Raw genomic sequence first — 17,658 nt, forward strand, 5'->3', positions numbered from 1 at the left:
TTTCCATTGTATGATTACACATTAAAAAAAAGTAATTTGAATCACTGCAATTCAAGTTTTATTTATAAGGACCTTCAATTTATAATGATATCCCTTTAAATAAGTCATAACAACATTTCCTCCAAATCATGGAAATGAAGTTTCCACATGAAATGTTTTTACTGCAACATGACCTAAATGGATTCTATGCGACATTCTCTAGATAACCCTTTTTTTCTATTTTTTTTTTTATGAATACTGCTAACACAAATTTACAGTTAAGTTTTCAGTTTTATCGATCTTAATAGTAGGCTTTTAATATGAGAATAATGCATTACATTAACTTAATTAAAATTGTGAGTATATTACTCGGGATAATCATATTAAAATATAAAATTATTAATCTTTTAGAATTGATCAAAATATATTGTTGAACCTTAGAATATTTCTTTATGTAAATGTATGGTGTCAGATTCCAACACTACCCAACATAATTTGGAGCAAGACTATTTGAGTGGCAGCAAGACCATAGTTAGCAAGACCTGCTAGGCGAAAAAAGTCGGGTTTAATACAGTATTGGCTAAAAAAAAATGTAGTAAATATGGTGGCATAAATAAAAACATGAAAAATATGTTTAATGTTTAAGATTTTGTCATTTACAAAATATAGCCGAGGTAAAATTGGAAATTTGGTAAACAAACAAGTTTAAAACGTGTTTAAAATGCGTTTTACTACCATGAAGATTTGTTTTCCAGAATACGAGAGGGACTCAGTGAGGAGAGGGCAAGAAAAACCTAAAAAATCAGGAAACAAAAAACTCACTCCAAATGTGAGACTTTTTCCTGATTTTTTAGCCATTAATCACCCTCACCTCAACTCATTCCTGCTCTCCCATCTCTCTCCTTCTCCCACCTGCCCTACTCTCAAACTACAGTTATTTGCATTCTAATCTACCTACCCAACTCCATGCCAGATCTTTTATATATGTGGTTCCAATCCTCCCCTAGAAGACATCATCTTTAACCAACCCCCGAGTCACACCTCCCTTTGGATTTTCATAAACGATTGTGAGTTCAAAACTGATTATTTGATTCAAATTTACGTTTAAGAGCCGATTGTACTCTAGTCCTAAGAACTTCATCTATTGCATGCAAGTGATTAACACCATACAGGAGCAGTTCGAATCCGTGATCGACGTGGGCACTTTGTTTCCATACAAAATATGATCGACGTGGGCTCTTTGTTTCCATATCAAAATATGAGGACGAGAGCAAAAACAAGGAGAAGGGTGAAAGCAAAAATGATAAAATAACCTGTCTATTTTCCAGAGTTTTTATATGATGCCCGACCGTCAAAATTACAAGAGCAAGGTGGCAAAACCCTGCCCTTTGATTTTAGATCTAAGTGGAAAGTCACAGAAGGTGGTTTGACTAGGATAGGGGCAGGGTTTTGCCACCCTGCCCTTTGTAATTTTGACGGTGGCCACCATATAAATTCTCCTATTTTCCATTCTCAATGCTACTCTCCCTGATACTGTCTATTTTCCCTCTCAATTCTCCTCTCCCTGATAATGTATTCAATGCTTCAATGCAAAAGTCTGGCAATAATGTCAGCACAAAGGTTTGTCAACAAGAATCCCATATAATGTATTCATTGCTAAAGTTTGGCAATAATGTTGGCACAAAAATAACTTAGAATAAGGTTTATTAAAAGGAAAACACTTCCTAAATGGGATTTCTTTTGGAAAATAAAGACAAAAGTGGGATTTCATCTTTATCTTCCAAACGAAATACCCTTTTATTAGCAACTCTCTTGAAAGAAGAGGAAGAATGCTAAGCTGAAGGGCACCCTTGCTAAAAATAAAAAAAAAATGCTCCCATTGGACCATCTCACCGAAGTGCACTAATACTGGCACAGGAAAATAGGACACTCACCTACGAACGGGCGCAATATACACCTATTATTATATGGCACCTATGTTCATAAATCATATAACATGTATTTTTCCATTGTGGAGACTTTGTTGGAAGACCAAAGCATTGATTTGTTGATCCTCAATTTTAACTCCATCTGATGATTCTAACTGTGTATCCCATATAATACTACAATACCATATAAAAATCTCTATGGATAGAAGAGTTAGTTTCATACTAGGGAGATGATTTTTTTTAAATACATATTCTACGACTAGTTATGGTAAAAAGTAATTAAGTATGGGTGAACCCATCGGTTCAGGTTGAGCCAACCCAAGTTGCACCACTAGGATTGTGCTTGAGAAACTTCATTAAAATAAAGAGAGGAATGACAGTACAAAAAACATAGTGAGGATAATCATTTCCTAACTAAACATAGATAAATCTACTTATCAACACAAGGCATTCACTGTTCTTGGAAAGTGCTTCTCTTAAAAAGTTGGGAGAAAAGAGAAGGTTACACTTGATTCATGACTACTCTCTATTCACTATTTTGCCTTGTAATCTTTAAGGAAGTCAGCAAACCCTCTTGCATAGGCTTCTTGTAAACTGTGATTGCCAAACACATCCTTCATTTCTCTAGCATGGGCCCTCAGTTTCTGTCCTTCTTCTTCAACCATGGCTTGTCTCAGACACCTTGCAATCTCATCTCCGGTGAATGACCCATCTTTGTTTCTCTGTACTTCTAAGGCAAGACCCTTCTCGCCCAAAAACTTCGCATTGAGCCCCTGGTCTATGATCATTGGCAAGAGAACTGGCGTGTGCCCGTGTTGGAGGGTCTCAATGATGGACCCCCAACCACTGTGGATCAAGGAACCCCGTACGGCCCGGTGGGCCAAAATTTCTAACTGTGGGGCCCAACCCATACAAACAATCCCTCGACCGTTGATTCGGCTCTTGAATCCTGATGGCAGAGCATCGTGATCGTCGATTGCCCATATGGGCCTTCTAAAAGCCCATAAGAATGGCAAATTTGAAAGCTCTAGCCCATTTGCTATCTCATAAACTTGATCTCTACTCAATTTACACTCACTCCCAAACCCAACATACACAACTGACTTGAGCTCCTTCCCATCAAGCCAATTGAATATCTCACCCCATTCACCTTCTGTCCCTCCGGCCGTGGCCGTCGGAGGAAGTACGCCGACCGGAATAACGGGTTTCTTATACAATTTCTCAAGTAAATCTATAAACTCCCCTTCATACTCAGGGCAGCTCCTTATGGCCACAACATCACAAGCTTGATGTGATAAAGACACTCTCTCAGCATCAGACATGTTGGGGTCATTGGGAGCGAAAAACCCATAGAATAATCCATTAATCTCATCTGGCCTGAGAGCCAAAGTTGATGGGAAAGGGAACCAATCTGGGGGTGATAATAGGCTCTCCGGCGAAGACCGAGCTTTTCGTCTTCCATCTCCGGTCATCGACTCAACCGGACCGATGAAAGCTAGAAAAGCAGCAGGGAAAATAGAGTAGAGAACAATTGGGATGCCCATCTCTTTAGCAATGTCTTTAGTCCAGTAAGAAGTAGAGTCTTGGACTATCCAGTTGGGTGATTCCTTGGCAATGAATTGCTCCACAGGGCAGCGCAAGAGATCATAGGCCTTTTTTAAGAAATGGGTATCTTCCATTGAGACATCAATGGTGGCCTCAGCGCCTTTCGGCAGGCCATCGACCTGAGGTAAGGGAAGTTCCACCAGTTTTATCAGAGTTGCTAAATTTGGAGGGACTTTGGGGAGCCTTCGAATGTTTCTTGGAGTGCAAATGAAGGAGACTTTGATTCCTAACTTGGCTAATGCTATGGAGAGTTGGAGGAATGGGATCATGTGACCAAAGGCCAGCCATGGAAGCATCACTACATGAAGATCCTTAGACATGTTTAAGTCAAAACTAACTCAAAGCTGTGTAGGTACAGAACCTGTTGTTGCTTCCTATATATATATATATATATATATATATATATATATATATATATGAACAAGCCCACTCCACCAGCTCCCACCCAATAAAAGTCTTGGTGTTGTTGGCCTCTCTTTATTATTACTAACTTCTTCTTCATTAAATTGATTTGTGAGAACTTTCTTTCTCCACCACACAAAATTTTTAGGGATAACTACTAAAAACCCCTAAATCAAAACCTATATACAAGAAACCAACCAAAATTTTCTTAATTACCAATAACATTGTCTTGTGCCATAATTAGCTTTTAAGTTTTTTTCTATAATTTAATTACGCTTAGTTAAAAGATACTGTAAAAATCCCTACAAAATCTCTCTCTTGAATCCATTCCCGGATTTCTCTTCTTTTTAGGTAAGTCTCTCTCTCCTCTCTTAATTAATTAAATACATCATCATAGCACCCCTACAATGCATACATGGGTGTAAAATAATGGGCCCCACATGAAGTTGAGGTGGGTGCGACACCCTTTTCCAGTTTTCCTCATGTTTTAATTCGTGGGTCCAATATTCCAAATATCTTACACCTCATTATCATGTGGGCCCTTTTCCAGTTTTCCTCATGTTTTAATTCGTGGGTCCAATATTCCAAATATCTTACACCTCATTATCATGTGGGCCCACCTTTTTCAAGCTTTCATCACTTTCCTTTGTTTGGTTACACATGAACAGATTTTTCTAATGGAAAGACCTTTTTCATATGAAAAGAATAAATACCCTTCTTTCTTTTTTTTTATTTGACCCTGTTTGGAATTTTCTGAAAAAGTTTGGAGGTAAAATATTTCTAAAATTTCCTCTTTTTTTTTTTTTTTACCCATGAAGACAGATAACTTGAATCAATCCTGTTTAATTTTTATTTAGATGGACTTTCAATTTATAAAATGAGAGGAAGTCTAAACTTAAGGGAGCCCTTGCAAAAAAGAGGTGAAAGGGTTCTCCTATTGGCTACACATCACCACCATCATGCATTAATAACGGCTGAAAAGTCAAACATGATGGTGATGTGCAGCCAATGGGGGAGCCCTTTCACCTCTTTTTTGCAAGGGCTCCCTTCAGTCTAGAATTCCTCTTATAATGATTCCCTCCATATTAACAGTAATCATATCATTTCCATCTAAATCATGGAAAGAAAAAAAAATCTAAGAAAAAAATTTCCGTCACAAATGCTTTTCTTACAATCGAAACAAAGACAGCCTGAGGATAGGAAACCAACAGTCTGATGTTAGAAAGATTCAGATAGAAGTTGAAATAGCTTCTCTACATAAATAAATCAATGAAACCTTTCAAAATCAAGGCTTTAGACAAAGTTTACTGTGAGGGGATTTGCTAGCGTCCATCGCACAAGGCATTTCGCGGATGGGTTGTTGCATGTGAGAGCATCCACCTCGTGAACGAAGACGCTGAAAAGTGAGTCTGTGTGGCTGCTCTCACATGCAACAGCATCCACGAAATTCCTTTTGCGATGGACGTTGGCAAATTCCTACTGTGAGTGGATTAAACATTCTTTAGGGTGTGTTTGGATTGCTAGAATTAGGTGCTGGAATCAGGATCTGCTTCCAATTCCGCCGAATTCCATTGTTTGGTTAAAGAAAAAAGAACAGAATCAAGGGGTTGGAACAGCGGGGCAGAATTGGGGGGGGGGGGGGTGGGATGCCATAATCTATTTCCAAGCCAGGGAGGTGAGAGGACCGAGTGGTGGTATTCTGATTCTGCCCCCGTTGGAATGATAATTTTATTAGAATCTTTTTTTGAATTATAATTTCTCTCATTCCGTTTAAAGGAGAATCCAAATAGGAATCTGAATATGATGCTGATTCCGATTCTTGATTTCCGGCAATCCAAACGCACCCTAAAGATAGAAGTACGACCACTAAATCCATTGATAAATACAGAGTGAAAGACCCAGGAATGAAAGCTAAAATGAGTAATGTAATTGGCATAATTTTCTTTTAGTTTACAAAAGGAAATAGCCATGACGTATGCTCAAGCCTCTAAACAAATCTGCAATTAGAAGCAGAGGGGAAATGCTATAGTTTTGCAAAATCCTTCAAGCCTATAAACAAGTACACAAACTTGGTAAGCCCTAACAGAAGCCTAGCCCATTGACAATCTTACTCCCCTACATGTAACTTTTTAAGGTATAAGCACCATATAAAAGCCTTTGAGTTAAAAATCTCTTCCTCTTCTCATAAGCAATAGATTTTGAAGGTTTACTTTTGCCAAACAGCCAGTATGTACAAAGTTCCAGTATTTAGCTGAAGCATGTCAACAGAATTGAACTTGAAACTTCTCAGTCAGCCATCATCATACTGTAACAATGGTGCAATTCTGCATTTAACACTAAAAAAGAAAATAAATAAATAGAATTGAAATTTGAAGGGGAAATCAAGGAGATTCTCAAAAAACAAAATTTGAGAAGCAAAAATGGAAATCTTCCGTATTATTGTGGGGAAGATGATATGTCTTTCTTCCAACTGTGTTCTTCAAGCCATTAATCAATCCCTTCATTTTGCTTCATTGAGAAGACTGATTCAGAATCCAGAGTACAGATCCAGCAAAGTTCTGCAAAAATCAATAAGTTACAGAAACTACAGAGATGAGAACTGGACAGAGAAGTCTCACAAAATAAGAAATTATTTAATCTGTCTTTTGGTTATCCAACCTTACACATCAATTCAAGATTTCTAAAACCCAAATGGTTGCAACATAAAGGCTGATAAAATCACCAAAATCCTGCTAAATCACAATAGTGGGATCTTCCTTTAGCTATGGTGGTTCTCAATAATATTAAAGATGCGGTGCAGGTGCTCAAGCCACTGTGCTGAATAACTTCTTAAACTTGGTATTTATTTACGTTTAGGCACATATTTGAAATGGAGGATATGGATAGCCACGACTCTCCCACCTCTTGATTTACCCAAACCAAGACAGATCAAGACTATAGGGATCTTGATATAGAACAATAATTTGCCAATAAACAAGTAGATATCCAATAAAACCAACCAATTAAATAATGACCAATAAAGTACCTTTATTTCTCACTTCTTTTTTTTTTTTGCAATGCTCTAAACTTGATTTTTTGTACACCTCTATTGTATCCGTCTATCATTGTAATGTATCCGTCTATCATGGAGATAGATGGGCCAGCTAGGCCAATTAGCAGTTTTACTTCTTTAATTTTGCTAGTTTGTTTGTTTTCCATTTTTATTTTTATTTTATTTTTTGAAAATTGACAAATATATTCATACCAGCAAAATTACAATGGGGACTAGTAGTCCCACCAGATTTACATAGTATGAATTGCCCAGGAGCATTCTCCTTGGCCCAAAAGAAAAACCCATTACCCCTTACATTACCCAATAGCCTCAATTGAATCGAATCCAACAAAAAGTGCCATATTTGTGGGGCCCGCCAAGTCAAGATCGTGACCTGCCACGTCACACCGATTTCTCCACCACAATCCAGCTAGCAAATTCGATTTTCAAAAATCCCGCTCAAAGGCCCAGAGCTATTGTGCGCCCCTAACCGTGCACGATAGCCAACCACCCAACATCATCATCCAATCTCCAGTGGCCTCCACCTCGAACCACCACCAAACACCGGCGGCTCCCTATTAAAAATATATCAAATCCTTCCACCATCCTCTCCAAAACCTACTTCCACTAACCCAAAAATCAGAATCCTCCTCCCCTCTAGAATCAAATCATTCAGATCCCATCCGAAAGTATACTCCAAGCCCTAACCCTAAACCGTAACCTTAAAGACTATAATACTCTCCTCGTCCTTCCCCCTTCAACCCTAACCCTAACAAGCCTAATACTCCCCTCCTCCTCCTACTCCTCCTTCAAACCCTAACCCTACCTGGCTACTCATGCCGCTCATTGTCGCCGTCCACAACGTCCCTCACCTCCACATCCAACCTCCTCCTTTTCCCCTGAATCCGGACACCCTTTTCCTTACTTTGGCCCCTTCCACAGCCTCCGACGACTCCCCAACCCCCTTTCTCTGTCAACCCTAACCAAATCCGGCCCTTTCACCATTAAATCCAACCTTCTCGAGCCTAGATCCGGCCATTCCGCCCCTCCAGCCACCATCTCTACAATTCCTGCGAGATCGGCCCATCTCTGGGCAACATCCGGCCACCATCTTCTCCCTTGCCCATCAAGAGAGAGATAGATCAGAGAGACCAAAGAGAGAGAGGGAGAGGGAGAGGGAAGGAGAGATCAGAAAGAAAAATAAAAAAGGGAGATCAGAGAGAGACGGAAAGACGAGAGAGAAAGACAGAGAGACAGAGAGAGAGAGAGAGAGAGACCACCTCCCTCCCTAGGGATTCCATCGACCTAGGGAGCAAGGGAGAGAGCCGGAAGCGCAAAAACCCTCTCTTTTGTCCCTCAAAGACACTCTGTTTGTTTTCCATTTGGTTTGTCTGTTTTTTACCTTTCAAAAAAAAGTTAGGAAATTGGGTAAACTTACAAGCCTCAAAGTGTTAAGATAGGGCAGTGTTTAAATACACGGATGCGGCACGAAACGAGGCCGAAGAAAATCCTAGTCGGATCAGCACGACTTGGTCGAGTCATCGGTTGACACGGTCATAATTCAGGAGAGTCAAAGGAGTTTTTAATTTTTATTGACTCTGTAGTGCAAAACGCGAATCGCGGAACGCGGAATACGGAACGCGGATGGGGCGCAACGCGGAACGCGGCCAACGGAAAAGGGAGTCGACTCGGGCGAGCCGACGCAGACGCGGGGGAGTTTTACAACTATGAGGTGCGCCACCTTGTCCAATTAGTAGTTTTACTTCTTTTATTTTATTAGTTTATTTGGCATTAGTTTGTTTGTTTCCCACCTGATTTGGTGTTAAAAGTTAAGAAGTTAGGTTACCTCCCTAAACAAAAGATAGCTATAAAAGCCCATGAAATCCTTCATTTTCTTTTCTTCACTTCTTCAACAATTCTATCCTCTTCGAATCTTTTTATTTATGTACTGTTGTTAGATTAGGTTTATTTGCATTCTTTTTTGTATTATTCTACTTCCAAATGACGGTGGTGCTAGTTTCAAAGAGGTTTTTTCTACTTCCAAGGGATTCTAGTTCTACATGAATGAGGGACTTGGAAGTGTATGCCTGAAAACTATATATTCAAAAGACATACCTGTATACACTATACATACTACATTTTAGGTTTCATTCGCTTCTTTCGGGTTTCTTTTTGTTGCATTTCGTTTTTCTTTCCAATTTTAATTGAATTTAAAGAATACAATGAGTTTGGGACCTTTCGAAGGAGCCTCATCCATTGGTTCCACTCCCGCTAGATCCAATGACCCGGCATGGGCATATGAGAACTTTGAACTATTCAATATTCTCTTTTTTTTGTTGGGTAATATGTATGGTTAGTACTTAGCACTTGACATTTTGTACGAATAATTTTTTTTAGTTTCAATGATGCATTGCAATAAATTTGATGTTGAAGTAATAAAATGTCATTTTTGTTAAATTTGGTTGATATATTTATAATATTTTTGTATTTTTTTAAAATTTTTAACAACTTATAAAATCTTTGGTCAGGGTGTCTTTTTCAAAACGAAACACCGAAACGTCTCATCTCAGTGCCCAAAATGAACTATGGAAAGGTATTGATAAGTGAATACTGACGATTCTATTGTACAAAATATGGATTATTATCTTCTATGGGTTGGTTAGTTCAGTCATTCATTCATTTTTTTCCTCAGATTACTATTATTATTTTGGATAATTTTTCAGTGTTAATATGGTAAGCTTTGATCTATTATAATTGTGAGTTTATTGGAGGTACACTGTTTGATTTCACATGAAAATTTGGGCTAAAATTATAAGTTCAGATCATTTGATTGTATCCATTCAAGAACCAGATTTTGGGTTGATGCACGTCAGTTCAGATTGCATTTATTGTGAATTATTATCGCGTATTTCCTGGAATAATTAACCATTCAACCCAGTGTATGTAGATGGAAATGTAGATTTGAAACAGAACGGTTTACAATAACCCTATGTGTGTGTGTGTGTAGACACACACATACAGATTTGAAAGTTATATTATCGAAAAATTGTTAGGTCTTTTTACAATAGACATATCTTTTATAGGGACAAAAAAATGTAGAAGTTTAAAATAAAAATCATAAATCAAGAAGGTACAGAGTCACTTGCCTCTTGTTGAATTAGTGAAAAAAGTCAAAAACCAGATATATGGTACAATGCGGTAACCCAACCTCTGTAACTCCATGGGTCCTCCAAGGATCCGACCATGTCGCTCCAATAACTTGAAGTAATTGCCCAGTTGTTAAAGTGTTGGCAAATGTGCCTTTAATAAATCAAATGAGGTGATACTCATGAGTACAAGATACAATGCGTACAAAAGGAATGTCGATACACTGCAAGTGCATTCGTGATCTCCATCTTCAACATGTTCAAAATAAGGGGAAAGCATTAGTACTCGGCCAATGATGGAATAGCAAGCAACCACAATGTTATTGATGAAGATAATCTCTAGTGATCATTTTATGCCCCACTCCTTTCATCAGGAAGTTCCTTGATCAACAAATCATATGTTTGAGAACTAGGTTGACAACCCTTTTCCTCCATGATGTCTAACATCTCAGAGCATATATCAACATGTCCTTTTTCAAGCAACCCATCAATGAGAATTTTCCATGCTACTTCATCATTATTGTACCTGCATTGAAGCAAAATGCAGAAAACTGTTTTAGCCATTTCAATGTTTCCTTCATCGCAAAGCCCACAAATAAGTAGCTTGTATGATACCAAATGCAGTAAGAGACCACATTTGGCCATTGTATCCAACAACTCCAATGCTTCTCCATATGCTCCCAATTTACAACAACAATTGACAAGGGAGGTGTAGATATCCTCGTTGAGAGATACTCCTCTTTCATTCATATGACAGACCAAGAGTTGTGCTTCTTCCAACCGCGCCTCTTTGCAGAATCCCGCCATGAGGGCTTCATAAGTGTTGATATTAGGTGTGCAATCATGCTTAATCATTTCCTCCAAGAGCTTATATACAGTCTCTATCTCTACTACCTTCCACGCATCAACATTAACTAGAGAGGCACCATTTGAAAATGAATCGACACTCATCTCACCGCTTGGTCCAGTGACTCCCTTTTCATAGAGGAGGTGTTTGATTAAGATAGAATAAGTCTGATGATTAGGCTTGCATCCAGCATCAACCATGTGTTTCAATGCAGCAAAAGCACTATCAATCAATCCCAAATTTCCACACCCATCTATCAATGTGTTAAAAGTCACCAAATCTGGGTAAACTCCTTCAGTACTCATTTTAACCATCACATTCTCCGCTTCTTTCAACTTTCCTTCACTGCAATATGCACGAATAAATGCAGTATATGTACAAACATCAGGCCGACATCCCGAAGAAATCATTTGTTCAAAAACTCTATAAGCATGTTCTGAGTCAACTCCTTTCAACAACTCATCAATGAGAATTGTATAAGTGACAACCGTGGGCTCCACTCCTCTCTCCACCATCTTATCAAGTAATGCCGATGCCTCATTCATTTTCCTTTCTCTGCACAAATAATCTATCATTACATTGTAGGTATAAGAGTTTGGAACACAACCTTCATCAACCATTTTTTCAAGCAGCTCATGAGCTCTATTAATATTTCCCACCTTGCAATTCCCATCAATCAATGCAGTATAAATGACTTCATTTGCCTTTATTCCTTTCTCTTCAAAAGAATTAAAGAGAGAATGAGCTTCTTCAATCCTTCCATGTTTGCAAAGGGCATCTATTAACATAGAGTAAGTCCACTGGTCGGCGATCAAACCATTTCCACTCATCAAATCAAGCAACCTAAAAGCAGTATCTATATGACCCTCCTTACACTGTCCATGAATCAAAGTGTTATACGTAACCAGACTCGGCGATAAACCACTCTCTAACATTTTACTTAGCATCCCCATCGCCTTATGAACCTTCCTCTCCTTACAAACTCCACATATCAACTCATTATAAGAACGAGCATTCGGCTTACACCCATTTGATTCCATCAACTCCAAAACAGCAAAAGCAGCATCCATTTTCATCTCCTTGCAATACCCATGAATCAAAGCATTGTAAGTAACCACATTGGGCACCAAACCTTTCCCCCACAACTCATTCAACATCTTACTCGCATCCTCAAGCTTGTTCTCTTTACACAAGCTATCAATAAGCACGGTATAAGTATGAACATTCGGCTCACACCCCTTCTCCAGCATCTCCCTAAACAAAGCAAATGCTTCGCATCTCCGACCCAATCCACAAAGTGCATCAATAAGAACTGTATAAGTACGAACAGTTGGGCGACAATTATCCTCACCCATCTGAGAAAACAATGCAAAAGCTTCATCCACCCGCCCGCTTTCACAAAACCCATGAATAAGCACAGTGTATGAAACCTCATTCCTTCTACAACCCTTTAACGGCATCATCGAAAAAACCCTAAAAGCACCATCTAAATCATTACTCCTACAATATCCTAACATAAACGAGGTATACGTAAACGTATCTGGACTCAAACCATCTCGAATTATAAAACTCAAATACAATTCCGCCTCGAGAATCTTCCCTCCTTTACAATACGCATTAATCATCGTATTATAAGTATAAATATTAGGCATAATCTTATGATTCAAAATCTCTAAATAAACACTTTTCATCTCATCAATCATCATAAATCTCGCTAACGCCATTAACAATGTGTTATAACATCTAAGAGTAAGTTTAAATTTACCATCTCCACTATCATTTCTATTCATTTTTCGAACTTCACCCAAAACAAAACACATTTCTTCTTTGGAAACACATGATTTTATCATTGAAATTCTGATTTTTTCAGCAATGCTAAGAAATCGAGCACGAATAAGAATAATTAATAAGGAGAAGTAGGATTTAGGGTTGTGGCGGAATCCGGGCCGTTGAGCGATCCAATTGAAGAAATCTAGGGCAGTTTTAGGGTTTATGGGGAGATTTAAGAGATGGGAAATCTGTAGAGGGGTTAAGGTTTGGGAGAGGGTTTTGAGAGTAGGGTTTTTTTGCCAGTTAGGGTTAGAGAGGATTGTGAGGAGATGGGAGGGTATATGAGAAGGATCAGATTCTAGGGTTACGGTTAGGGTTTGGGGTTTTGAGGAGGGTTGGAGATTGAGAGAGGTGAAAAGGAGGGAGTTACCTGGTTTGATAATGGCCGTCGATCTTCTCATCGTGTGGAATCGGACGGTGGTGAGGAACCCATGCATGAATGTGATTTTGGAGAAGGGTAGAGAGAATGGGAATAGATGGAGGCTTATTTAGTGGAGATGGTGGAAGGGATTTGCTAAAGTACGCCGGGGGCGTGGGATGAATGGCCGGAGGTGAAGAAGAGATGATGAAACAAGTGTTTCGGGGTTGTTATATTTTGAGATGATCTGGACCGTTCATCTTGTGGGTTTCGGACCCAAAATTCTACCTGTGCTAGAACTCGATCCTATCCGTCCAATTGATGTAAACTTTAGTTGTAACTTGTTAATGGTACTGATATTGGGACTACCATGTTTTGATAATTGCACAGATTTAGCTTGTCTTTTCTTTTTTAGGTTGTTTATGAGAGCTTTTTAAATCATAGAGGACAAGATGTGTTGGTACAATTATCACCAACACATGGTAGTGCAAGTATTAGGGGCCTTTGTTAATCATTAGTTTATTTAGTACTGTAGGGTGGGGGAGGCAATTTTTGGGCCCATAAACTAACCATTGGTGATGAGGCCCGCCTGATGAGTGTTTAAGATGCACAGCTGTGAGCTCACGTACGGAAATTTGTGGGCCTAATAGGAAAAATGTTCTAGTTCTAGAGGCCACTAGGGGCTAGGTATTAGCCGCAGGGCCCACTGGATGATTTTATTCTAGATGGTGTTGGTGCGCGTGCGTCCAAAACGGTGCGCTCAAGTTGTTAAAACGCTTCCTATTGGTTCCTATATGTGCGACCAAACATTTAGTGCAATAGGAAACGTTTTAAACAACTTGAGTGCATCATCTAGGCGTGCGCTTGAGCGCACCAACGCTTTTCTCTTTAAAAAAAAAGAAGAAGAAAAGAAACTGCTAAAATTAAAACAAAACGAAAACAGAAAGAGAAAATTATTATCCAGATTATTTGCATATTGGATTGGTATTTGTTGGTTTTACATAAAGAGCATTTATTTTTTCTTTATAGCCCAGTGTAAATTTTCCTATTACAATATTAGCCTGTCCAGCTTTTCAACCCATGTTTATTGTTTACTTACATAAAACTCTTTAGAACTTAACTAAAAAAGAGGGAGAGAGATTATAGTAGATTTAAGGACCAATTACCAATGGGGGACAAACATTAGGCAGAATTATCAACTGGACCCAGGCTTTTCAGAAATTACCAATGGGGGACAAAATCTGTCTTGTCAGTAAAAGCTGGACGAAAATACCCTTTGGCATATAAAACACGTTTTGACTTTGGAAGGGGGTTTTCAAGTCTCTACGATTGGGGTTATTAGGTATCAAAATAGGGTTACCAATTTCAGAATGGGCTTATCAAGTCCCTTGAAAACCCCTTTCCAAAACTCTAGTGCCCTCCGCCAATTTTTAGGGACTTGATATGCCCATTTGGAAATTGGTAACCCCATTTTGATACTTGATAACCCCAATCCTAGAGATTTGAAAACCCCATTCCAAAACTCCAGTACCCTCGGCCAATTTTCAAGGACTTGATAAGCCCATTCAGAAATTGGTAACCCCATTTTTATACTAGATAACCCCAATCCCAGATACTTGAAAACCCCCTTCCAAAACTCTAGTATCCTTGGCCAATTTTCAAGGACTTGATCACCCAATTCGGAAATTAGTAACCCCATTTTTTATACTGGATAACCCCATTCTGAAATTGGTAACCCCATTTTGATACCTAATAACCCCAATCGTAGAGACTTGAAAACCCCCTTTCAAAGTCAAAACGTGTTTTATATGGCAAAGGGTATTTTCGTCCAACTTTTACTGACAAGACAAATTTTGTCCCCCATTGGTAATTTCTGAAAAGCCTGGGTCCAGTTGATAATTCTGCCTAATGTTTGTCCCCCATTGGTAATTGGTCCTAGATTTAATTGGTTGCTATGGAGAGAAATAAAGAAGTTGTAGAAATCCTTTTCAAAGTAGACGGTGGAAAGAGGGATTGCTTTCTCTTTAAAAGGTAACTAATAAAGATGGAGAGATTATAGGAGATTTAATTGGTTGATATGGAGAGAAATAAGGAAGTTGTAGAATTCCTTTTCAAACATAAACTGATGAAATTTCGGTGCTATACACAGAAGTTGCGTGTATAATATCATTTCTCTTAAAAGGGGTTATACATAGAAGTTGCGTGTATAGAACGGGTGCCACACGATAAAAGTACTTCCTGTTAGGAAAAATGGTGAAAATAAGGTATAGAAGAAAGGCTAGGAAGAAATCGGTTTAGAAAAAAAAGTACTTCCTGTTAAGAGCAAGTGAAGGAAATATGAATTTGGTCTAGTAATGCGAGTTCTAACAATCTTTAGAACAAAATAACAAAATAAAAAATTGTAATTATTATTCATTAAACACAAAAATGACCCATAATATAAAATAGGGAAATGATTTCAACACTCCATTGTTTTGATAAACATGTATTCCGCTTGTTTGTCATGTAGTATTTAAAAGGTCTTTAAGAGCTTTTTGAAAACCTTAATATTCCTCTGACAGCCCTTTAAATACTACACGATAAAAATTGGAGCGCCTTTTATCAAAACATTAGAGTGCAGAAATCAGTTCCCTATAAAACACTGAATAGCATGAAATGAGAAAAACACAAAAGAGAAATGAATATGCCATTATTGTAGCCTCAATGACCATATTACTGATCTTACTTCTGGGTTGTGTACTAACACACAAAAAATAAAATTAGAAATAATTCAATAAATAACAAAATACATATATAAGCATAATTATGAAGCTTAAATCCAGAGATGAATGGAGGCGAAGGATAGACAAACTTAAACTTCAGAAATATAGAGGAAAATCTACTTGCGGATTTATTGATGTGCAATTCAGGTTTGTCGTCTCAAATTGAAAAAATGGAGAACATGTGATTCTTAACATGACAAAATAACCCATAAATGTATATGGAATATTTAGTCCGTATGTTTCCAATGCTTGTTTTTAGACACAAATTAATTCTTAAACAACCAATAGTAGTATAATATGTTCTCACCCATGGCTTATGGAATACGGAAGTAACTCCCTTATAGCACCCAAATTTCTCTCCCTGTGAGCAGCCTACAGGACAGCTTTGACATAGAAGGAAGATAGGTTTCAGAAAGTTATAGGACAGAGAGCAATTCTATGAAAAAATAATGTACAGTTGCAAATTTATCTAAAACAAATGAAATTTAACATTATAAAGCCCAAAAAAATATTAAAAAGTTCACATGCTTGGTAGCTTAAATGTTTAGCTATGAAAAGAATAAAATGTTCACCTGCTTGATAGACATCTTTATGATTTTAAATATAGGAGAAGAAAATAAACTCTAAATTAAAACAGCCATACCCTTTCGATTTCTATTCAAAATCCATAAACCATAAACCATAAACCATAAAACCTGAGAAGCACACAATTATATGAGTTAGAACCCATCTGAAATTTGGGTATTAAAAAAACAACAGACATCAGTTATACAGACCAAGCAAAAAAAACAACTGAAAGATACAAAAACTAAACCTGTACACTCACAAATCAGATTTAGACACCAAACAACAGTTGCAAGATTCTAAACTGTCATAGGTGGGTGTTGTTGTGAGATGACGAACGATTGACGTTGGATGTGGAAGGTTGTAAATCTGCAAGGAAGAACCAGCTTGTAAAAATTAAGTGATGAGTATCTCTTGTTGGAGAAAGAGGAGATGAAACAATGGTTTGGGAAAGGTGAAAAGGAACTTCCATTACCATAGAAGCCTAAGTACAGAGCTATTGCCAGAAATGGAAAGGATGTATTGATTGGTACAGAGAATAAGGAAGAAACATCATTTTTTTTTGTATTTATTTAATGGGATGGAAAGTGCAGATTTATTGCTAGAAATCGAAAGGGTTTGTATCGATTGGTGAATGAAATAGGGAAGAAAATTCGAATTTATGAAATTCCACGTATGAAAAAAAAACGCCATTCAAGAGGGGAAGGAGAGGGAGAGATATTATAGGAGATTTAATTGCATTAGAGAGAGATATATAATAGGAGATTTAATAGCTTTTAATAGGAGATTTAATAGCTTTCTTCCCTATAATAGAAGATTTGTCAAATAAAGAGGGCTTTTTAAAATTGCGTGATAAAGGAAGGGCTGACACGTGGCAGCACCACAGCTTAGAGGATTCCGCTTTACCTATATATATATAAGATAATTAGATTTTTTTTTTTCACCCCCAATGATGTATGCTTGGCATTGAACTTAGACCCAAAGGTCTGCCAAGTGGAATCGTATCATATCAACGGTCCAAATCACCAAGCACATATTATCACACGTGCCACCAGTCTGACCTGTTTTTGTTCGTCAAGACAAGATCATATTGGTAGTTGATCTCTTGAACAGTTTTTTTTTGGAATGCATTTTTGTTACAAGCATATATTTTCAAGAAAAAAGTACAAAGTATGGTAAAAGACTTTGGTGATCCTAACTATTCAG

The 17,658-nt window shown here is 37.9% G+C and overlaps 1 protein-coding gene and 1 pseudogene across 3 annotated transcripts; both read right to left on the bottom strand.

Annotated features, from left to right (window-relative positions):
- Window positions 1-2,128: 2,128 nt before the first annotated feature.
- Window positions 2,129-3,881, bottom strand: LOC143857875 (putative UDP-rhamnose:rhamnosyltransferase 1 pseudogene; annotated as a pseudogene).
- A 2,279-nt stretch (window positions 3,882-6,160) lies between these two features.
- Window positions 6,161-17,239, bottom strand: LOC143857955 (uncharacterized). 3 transcript variants are annotated; one of them, XR_013238818.1, is made up of 5 exons: window positions 16,928-17,239; window positions 16,715-16,821; window positions 16,532-16,583; window positions 16,196-16,271; window positions 6,161-6,472 (listed from the first exon to the last, which is right to left on the bottom strand). XR_013238818.1 is itself a non-coding variant. In XM_077368522.1 (2 exons), the coding sequence occupies exon 1, from the start codon at window positions 13,203-13,205 to the stop codon at window positions 10,443-10,445; it is 2,763 nt and encodes a 920-aa protein (XP_077224637.1). In that variant the 5' UTR covers window positions 13,206-13,381; the 3' UTR covers window positions 6,161-6,472; window positions 10,092-10,442. The 3 variants fall into 3 exon arrangements, 1 of the variants encoding a protein (XP_077224637.1); XR_013238819.1 differs by lacking the exons at window positions 16,196-16,271; window positions 16,532-16,583; window positions 16,715-16,821; window positions 16,928-17,239 and adding an exon at window positions 13,139-13,417; XM_077368522.1 differs by lacking the exons at window positions 16,196-16,271; window positions 16,532-16,583; window positions 16,715-16,821; window positions 16,928-17,239 and adding an exon at window positions 10,092-13,381.
- Window positions 17,240-17,658: the final 419 nt, after the last annotated feature.

This window comes from Tasmannia lanceolata, unplaced genomic scaffold, assembly GCF_043159265.1.
Source record: "Tasmannia lanceolata isolate RefF3 unplaced genomic scaffold, GAP_Taslan_0.1 ptg000025l, whole genome shotgun sequence".
Lineage (NCBI taxonomy): Eukaryota > Viridiplantae > Streptophyta > Magnoliopsida > Canellales > Winteraceae > Tasmannia > Tasmannia lanceolata.